Source organism: Cheilinus undulatus, linkage group 23 (assembly GCF_018320785.1).
Source record: "Cheilinus undulatus linkage group 23, ASM1832078v1, whole genome shotgun sequence".
Classification (NCBI taxonomy): Eukaryota; Metazoa; Chordata; class Actinopteri; order Labriformes; family Labridae; genus Cheilinus; species Cheilinus undulatus.
Genome location: NC_054887.1, coordinates 32,033,415 through 32,042,671, shown reverse-complemented (window position 1 = coordinate 32,042,671; position 9,257 = coordinate 32,033,415). Strand labels below are relative to the sequence as shown.

The 9,257-nt window shown below is 37.0% G+C and overlaps 1 protein-coding gene across 1 annotated transcript in view; it reads left to right on the top strand.

The window, feature by feature from the left end:
• The first annotated feature begins 3,117 nt into the window (after positions 1 to 3,117).
• dyrk2 (dual-specificity tyrosine-(Y)-phosphorylation regulated kinase 2) overlaps positions 3,118 to 9,257 on the top strand; it is a 39,461-nt gene continuing 33,321 nt past the window's right edge. The window contains exon 1 of the mRNA XM_041780702.1: positions 3,118 to 3,358. Within this exon, the coding sequence (XP_041636636.1) occupies positions 3,319 to 3,358 (40 nt within the window). The 5' untranslated portion in view covers positions 3,118 to 3,318. The remainder of the gene's footprint in view (positions 3,359 to 9,257) is intronic.

Below are 9,257 nucleotides of genomic sequence, written 5' to 3'. Positions count from 1 at the left end.
TGGTGTTTTTCTCCTGCACGACAAAAAAGAACGAGTAAAAAAAAAAACATTTAAATAGCAGGTGTGGTAATGTCCTGCAGATTTAGTTACTTCTGTGAGTGCATGTGTGTGTTACATAATCCTGCGTCTCTGTAATTTAACTAAAAGCTCTGAAACACGAGACAACACACACATTACTCACACACACACTTTATTGACCGCGGGTCCGGGAGCAGAAGCTGTCAGATGTAAACATGTTGTTGGTCTCTAAGCAGCCAAATAAACAGCCACACAACGGGGGAGTGAAGATGTTCTCATGTGGAGGAAGACGCCAAAGACAGCAGGGATGAAGAGTGACACTCTACTCGTCTTCACCCGGAGCATCATCATCTTCTGTTACCTGGAACGTCTTCGCCTGAGTCTTCCTCAGCGGTTTAATTTTTTCCTGCAGAAGTGAGTATAACACTGCAACCCTTACTGGGTTTGAAATGTTTTAAAGATATGTAGCCTTTTAAAAGATTATTTGACTGAAATGTATTCAGTTGCCACAAAAGTGAATATGGTTTTTAATTTTTGGACTGAATATAAAAAGAGGCCTAAAGGTAAGTGTAAGGCAGCTAAACAGACTGTAGAGGTCAGAATGAGACAAAGGAACAGCAAAAAATATGATCCAAAGATGCATGGTAATAGATTTTAACTGATATCTGATGTGCAGATATTTTCAGATTCAGTTTATCTGATATACTGATCTATAGACATGTTTCAGACCTAAAACTTCAGGCCTTAAAACACACTTCAGAGTGAAAGGGATTAGAATAAACAAAGAAGAAGAGTTCAGATGGCGTGTTGATCCTGACTAAAACTTGAACAACAATGTTTTCTGCAGATACAGGCTATTATTTTCAGCAAATATAGGCTGATATCTACAGCTTAAAGATATGATAGTAATAGAGTGATATTTACAGCCAGTATACACTGATATTTACCACTGATATACACTCATATTTATGGCTGATAGACACTGATAGACAAGATATATGCAGTTATTTACAGCCAATATAGACAGATTTTTACAGCCATTATTGGCTGCTAATAACGCATGATATACACCTATAATTACAGCTGATACTGGCTGATATCTAAAGCTGATGAAGGCCAAAATTATAGCTGTAGAACGCCAATATTTACAAATGATACATGCTGATTTTTACTGCTGATATATGCTGATATTTACAGCTGATTTATGCCTATACTTACTGCTGAAATACGCCGATATTTACTGATACTTCACACTGATATTTCCAGCTAATATAGGCCAATATTTACACCTGATATACACTGAAATTTACAGCTGGTTTAGTGCAATATTAACAGCTGATTTTTGCTGCTGATATATGCTGATATTTACAGCTGATATATGCTGATTTGTACAGCTGATTTACACCTATATTTACCGCTGAAATACGCAAATACTTACTGCTGAAATACAGCGATATTTACGGCTGATGCAGGCTGATATTTCCAGGCATTTTTGCCAGTAATTAAAGCTGCTATAGCTAATATACACAGCTGAAATATGCCAGTATTTACAGCCAACATTTAAGGATTAAGGAAAATATATACAGCCAATTTTAACGGGCAGATTCTCAAAGCCAATATTGGCAGTTACTTACAGCTGATATTCACAAATATTTGCAGCTGAAAACCCCTGATATTTAAAGCTGATATAGACCAATATTACACCTGTAGAAAGCAGATATTTATATGTGCCGATATTTACTGCTGGATAGCGGCGATACAACTGATATAGGTCAGTATTATAGCTGTAGAAGACAGATATTTGCAGCTGATATATGCCGGTATTCAAAACTAATACATGGGGATATTTACATCTGGCACAGGCCAATATTACAGCCAAGGATGGCAGATGTTTACAGCTAATATAAGCCAATGTTTGCAGCTGACTATGACAGCTTATTTAAGCTGATATTTACAGCTAATAAAGGCAAATATTTACAGCTGATATACACTGATATTTACAGCTAATATGGGCTGATATTTACAGCTGATATAGACAGATATTTACAGCTAATAAAGGCAAATATTTACAGCTGATATACACTGATATTTACAGCTGATATAGACAGATATTTACAGCTAATAAAGGCAAATATTTACAGCTAATATACACTGATATTTACAGCTAATAAAGGCAAATATTTACAGCTGATATACACTGATATTTACAGCTAATATGGGCTGATATTTACAGCTGATATAGACAGATATTTACAGCTAATAAAGGCAAATATTTACAGCTGATATACACTGATATTTACAGCTGATATAGACAGATATTTACAACTAATATGGGCATATATTTTCAGCTAATATAGACAGATATTTGCAGCTGATATACACTGATATATACAGCTGATATAGACTAATGTCCACACCAGATATAAACCAATATTTATGGCTGATATACTCTGATATTTAAAGCAAAAAATACCAATATCAACAGCTAATTCATGCTTTTTACAGCAGATGCAGGCCAAAAATACAGTTGATGTTAATATGTACCGCTGACAGAGACCAACATTATAGCCACTACAGACTGTTATTTACTGCCAATAAAGGCTTATATTTGAAGCAGAAACAGGCCTTTATTTGCAGCAGATACATGCTGATATTTACAGTGATATGGGAGATTATGGAGTCAGTGTCTTGAGAAACAACAGGAAATCAGCAGTTGTCACAGAGAGATTGAATAAAGAAAAAAATGTATGAATCAATGACTCTTTGGGGCTTCCATACATTTAAAACATAGGCCTACATTTTCATATATTACTGGATATATTACTATAAAAAGAAGAGGAAAAAAGAGGGGGGTTAAGAAACAAAAATACATGTCATGAAGACCTATTTTTACCTTTAAGAATTTTGCTATTTTCTGTTAAAATTATTTTTATTTTTTTTAAATTCTATTTAAATTGTTACATTTTACAATCATCTTATTTTTAATTCGTTATTTGAGAAAATTACAATAAATAAATTTCCTGAAAATTTTATTGGTTCGTGGTAAAGTTTAAGAGGAAGACGTAAGAAAGTAAATTTCCAGTAGCAGTGTACCGGAAGTGAATGAGGAAGTGGATGCTAACCACGGTGAGTTGGCGGAGGACGGTGGGTTATTCTCGGTTAAATACCGTAGTTAAGAGGAGAAAGAGGGGTCAGTTAAAAAGAAAGGGGGAGGAGAACTGAGGAGGAAGAGGAGGAGCTGCAGATGGAGGAAGAGGAGGCGTCCTATCCGTCTGTGTCCAGAGGAGAGGAGCGGCCGCCATGTTAACCAAGAAGCCCGGAACCTCGGTCCTCCCGACGGGTGAGCACAGCCTCTGTAGCCGGCCGCAGGGTCACCTGAGCCCGGCCAATGTTGCGGAGACACACCGCCGATCCCCTGCTTCTGAATCAGTCTTTTTGATCCACGTTAATCCAAAAATAAACGAATGAGAAGGGGAGGAAAACACAGAAGGAAGGGAGGGCTGGGATAGAAGCAGCCTTTCTTCTCCTTGTTTATCTAATTAACGTTAATCTGACCTAAAATATGGGGCGGATAAAGAAGGATATTTGGTGTATATTTGCAAATTACACCGAATCCAAAGAAACCAAAGTAAGATCAGCTCCAGACGTCTCCCTGCCCTGTCTGTCAGGTTTATTTTTAGCAGATGAGAAGTGACAGCAGCAGAAGAAGCAGGATTCCCGGTGTGTTTACTGCATGTTTATTTCGGATTAAGCTCATTTATTAAGCCTTCATGACAGTGTAACGGTTGTCTTAGCTCTCTGTTGGCTACTTCTCCGGTTTTTAACGGTTCTTTGTAATGTTAGCATGTGGTGTGTCGCTCACGGACGAGTCTTCTCTTTTTAACGGCTCTTTAACAGTCGAACGTTTGTTTTTTTTAAGAACTAGCATGGACATTTGTGTATCATCTGCATATAATTCAACTGTCAGCATTAAATCCAATAGAAATGGATTGGCTGTGTTAAAAATAAGTTATAAAACGAAACTACAGGACACCAAACGAATGTTGTAGCTGTGTAAATGTGAAACAGGCTGATAACAGAAGCTGTTAATGTGAGATTAGACTCCTCGGCTGGGTCAGAAACCTCTTAATACTGTTAATGCCAAAGATGACGTCAAATTTAGCATGTAATAAGCCCAAATTCGTTGTTGATTTTTTTTGTGTACTTGAGAAATCCAAAGATATTTATTAGATAAAATAGAATATTTAAGTAAGGTTTGTTTTCTATCATGTGATCCAGAATGTCCGTCGTGGGTTAGGAACTAGAGATAGCTGTTAGGATTGAATACAAACGGAGAAAAACTGATATTAACATCTTCAAATGGATCTTTACACCAGTGGTTTTCAAACTTTTTTCGCCAAAGGCACACTGAAGGTTAACCCTCTGATACCCCTTGTGCCAAAAATGCACACTTAGTTGATATTAAAAAAAAAAAGTTGTCCTATTTCACAATTAATATGATCATGTATTGTATTTTTTGTTCATTTTTGCACAGTTGTCAAAATTCTGTCCCAGCCACAACAATCAGCCCAACATAAATAAAGTAAACCTCTTTTATAGTGTTAATATCTCTGGTGTGCAAAAAAAATCAATTTTTGTTTTTTTCATCAAAAAATGTTTTTTGTTTACATTACAAACATGGCAATTAAAGGGTTAAAAGATATGACAATTATTGAGTATTTGGTATTTTTGTTAATGACACAAGTTGATGAAACAAGGAAAAAAATAAACAATTAAAAATATACTAATATAACTTTTTAATTTACAGTAGTAACCCCCTGTGCATTTTTTGCACACTAGGAGGAAAATGAGGCAGTAATTTGTAGGGATACCAGAGGGTTAAGCCAGAATCTCAAGGCACACCATATTTAAATCAATACAAAAATAGACTTTTTAAATAATGCTACAGTCAAGGTGGCCTACGATGGGAGAAAAGGGTAGAGCTTTCTGGGGCCAAGCCAACTGGGATCATAGAGATGGCAAAATTAGGCAAAAAGTGGCCAAACGAAGTCAGAAATGGTCGAAAATTGGTTGATAAAAAAAGTGGCCAAACAATGGTTAAAAACTGGAAAAAAGTTGTTGAAAGTGTCAAAATAGTGCCAAAAATGGGTTACAAGTGCCCCAAAGAGTTAAATGTTGTAAAAAGGTGGTAAAATGGGTTAAAGGTGATAAAGAAGGGCAAAATTAGGCAACAAAGTGGTCAAACAAAGGGAAAAAGTGGGTGAAAATTGTCAAAAAGGTGGCATAAATGGGTTGAAAATGTCAAAAAGGTGGCGAAATAGATAACAAGTGGAAGAAAAGTGGCAAAAGGGTTTAAGTTGCAAAAAAGGGGTTGAAAGGGATTAAAGAGCAAAAAGAAAATGGCCAAACAATAGCAAAATTAACTGAAAAGTAGAGAAAAGGTTGCAAAAATGGATAAAGTCTGGCAAAACATCTTAAAAAAGTGGCAAAAGTGGTAAAAAAAAAAAAAGGCAAAAATGCAAAAAAGCAGCAAAATGGTCTAAGCTATCAATGGAACCAATCAAATCAAGCCAAAATTAGCTTGCCATGCTTTTCAGCTCTAAATGAGGTAATGGCTAGCAGGAAGCTAGCACCAATGCTACTGGTCCAACTCACATACACTGATATGATTAATAAATCACAGTTGGGGAGGGACCATTCTCTGGGTTTTTTTTCCAGCCAGATCTGTGGGCAGGCCTGGTTACAGTAGGCTACTTGCCATAAAGTCATAGTAATAACACATGATTGTACAAGTTCCAAAGGCGCACCTAGACTTGCCTCAAGGCACACTACTGTGCCCTGCCACACCATTTGAGAACCACTGCTTTACACTGAGCACTATCCCTAAACTTAACAAAACAGTCATTTTTTAGTTTTTTTAAATTTTTTTTAAATTTTCAATTAAGGTTTAATTGATTTACCTGGTGTGGTGAAGGTCAATATCACAATAGCCTTTTTGGCATGTTTTAAAAGTCCTCATTTTGTCACATACCAGTGTTAATTTCGTCGACTGAAACTGACGAAAACTATTTGTCGACAGCCTTTTTTCCATGACGAAAACTAGAGTAAAACTAACAAAAATAAATCTGTGATGACTAAAACTGAGTAACACTAAGGTTAGTTTTTGTCAAAATGACTAAAACTAGACTACAATGTTGTTTAGTTTTCCCTAGCTATTCTGCCTCTAAGCTGTAGAAAGCAGGGACCCCAGGTTTGGCAGGGTGCAGAGAGCACACTACCATGATTTTGTACTAAATTTAGGCAAGAAAATTAATGCTTGGGCTAAAAGTAAAGTCTAAAATTTGAGGACTTTTATGGACTAAAACTAGGCTAAAGTGTTTTGAGTTTTCATCAACTAAAACTAGACTAAAACTTAAAAGGATAGACATGACTTAAATGGGACTAAAACTAAAATGCATTTCATATAAAGACTGAGGCCCCGTCCACACGGAGACGAAAATGATATATTGCCGTTTCGTTTTGAAAAAGTGTTCTGTAAAGACGAAATTGTTTCAGGAAATATCAGCTTAAGCATGGAAACGTAACACTGTAACACTGTAACACTGCCACGGACATTCGCCAAAGAGAGAAGAAGATCGCTGAAAACTGACACAAACTTTCTTCTAGTAATCCTACTGGTTGTTCTCCGCGTTGGATTTACGAACATATGGTGTGTGCATCTGTGCTAGGAAATGGCCCTTTTGTGTTAGCCACAGTAGCTAGCTCCTGTTTGAGGGCCAGTTTTCTTTCCTCCCTCCTTTGTTGTTGTTTAATCCACATCAAACATCCAAACTGGTACCATTTGTAGAGCCATTTGGGAGCCAAACAAACAGCTCTTCTCCACCGCGTTCCAAATTATTATGCAAATTATATTTTTCTCTGATTTGTTCTAAATAGTTGATGCAAATCACAGTCAGTATAATTTACAAGTCATCAACCGTTAGAGCATAATTCAGATTTTATTGAAAAAACCTCCCAATGATAACTTTTATTTTTCAAAAATAAAAACCTCAAAATGCACTGTTCCACATTATTATGTAAAACAGAGTTTTAAAACATTTTACAGGTTGTAAAGAACTGAAAGTGGTCATTTGTTGAATTTGCAGCATTAGGAGGTCATATTTACTGAAATCAAAGCTATTTCAATCAAAAACATCTTAACAGGCCAAGTTCCATGTTAACACAGGAGCCCTTCTTTGATATCACCTTCACTATTCCTGTATCCATTGAATTTGTGAGTTTTTGGAGAGTTTCTGCTTGAATTTCTTTGCAGGATGTCAGAATGTCCTCCCAGAGCTGCTGTTTTGATGTGAACTGCCTCCCACCCTCATAGATCTTTAGCTTTAGGATGCTTCAAAAGTTCTCAACAGGGTTAAAGGTCAGGGGAGGATGGGGGCCACACCCTGAGTTTCTCTCCTTTTATGCCCATAGCAGCCAATGACACAGAGGGATTCTTTGCAGCATGAGATGGTGTATTGTCATGCATGAAGAAAATTTTGCTATGGAAGGCACTGTTCTTTTTTTTTGTACCATGGAAGAAAGTGGTCAGTCAGAAACTCATTTTCACACCTTCAGGGACCCTAAAGGGTCTACCAGCTCTCTCCCCATGATTCCGGCCCAAAACATGACTCCGCCCCCTCCTTGCTGACATCACAGCCTTGTTGGGACATGGTAGCCACCCACCAACCATCCACTACTCCTCCATCTGGACCATCCAGGGTTGCACGGCACTCATCAGTCAACAAGACAGTTTGAAAATGAGTCTTCATGTATTTCACGGCCCACTGCAACCGTTTCTGCTTGTGAGCATTGGTTAGGGGGGCTGAATAGTAGGTTTATACACGACTGCAAGCCTCTGGAGGATCCTACACCTTGAGGTTGGTGGGACTCCAGAGGCATCAGCAGCTTCAAATACCTGTTTGCTTCTTTGTAATGGCATTTTAGCAGCTGCTCTCTTAATCTGATGAATTTGTCTGTCAGAAACCTTCCTCATTAGGTCTTTATCTGCATGAACCCGTCTGTGCTCTGAATCAGCCACAAATGTCTTCACAGTACGATGATCAGGCTTAAGTTTTCCTGAAATATCTCATGTTTTCATACCATGTCCAAGGCATTAAACTATTTGAGGCTTTTCAGCAGCAGAGATCCTTTTTCTTTCCCATATTGCTGAAACCTGTGGCCTGCTTAATAATGTGGAACGTCCTCCTTAAGTAGTTTTCCTTTAATTGGGCTCACCTGACAGACTAATGATCACAGGTGTCTGAGATTGATTTCAGTGATCCAAAGAGCCCTGAGACACATGACCATCCATGAGTTTAGTTGCGATTAATTAAGACAAAAAAAATAGTTGGCTTACTTTAATTACCTTACCGAAAACATACTGAACTTTGTCTTAAAAACCGAGGTACACACCAAACTGAAAAAATTTCAGTCACAAAAAGAAAAATATGCCAGGTCCCTTTTCTTAAAAACAGAAATGAGTTAAAATGGCTGAAATGGGTTAAAAATAGCAAAAAAAGGTAGGAAAGTTGTTAAAATGGGATTTTGAAAGTAGCAGAAATAGGCTAAACTGGAAAAAGTTAGATAAATGTGGGAAAAAATAAGCCAATAATGGGAAAAAATGGTTTTAAGTGGCAAAAGCAGGCATAAAAAGTGGTTAAAGGGGATTAAAAAGTGTCTGAAATGGGATTAAAGTGGCAAAAATAGGTAGAAAATTTGGTGAAATGGGAAGGAAAAACTGGTTAAAACTGGCAAAAATGGGTTAACTGAGGCAGAATATAGGCTAACATTGGCAGAAGCAGGTTAAACTTGCAAAAATGAGCATAATAAACAACAAAATTAGATTATAATGGGCAAAAATGTGCATCAATAGGTAATAATGGTGGAAAGTGGCATGAATTTGTTTTAAAGTTGCAAAACTAGGTGAAAAAAGGGTTTGAAAGGGGGGATTGGGGTTAAATGGACAAAAATGTGTTAAAATGGGGAAAAAATGGTGGGATACAGTTATGAAACAGGTTAAAATTTGGCAAACATGGTGTTAAGTGGCAAATTTGTAATTAGAAAAAATATTCTTAGTTTTTTAAAGGCATCTGAAGACCCTTTTTCAGTTTCTTGCAACCCCAAGGTGGTCATGACCCCCACGTTGAGAATCACAGTTTTAATGGACATCAAAACTGATGGTTAAAAATTTAAATCATCCA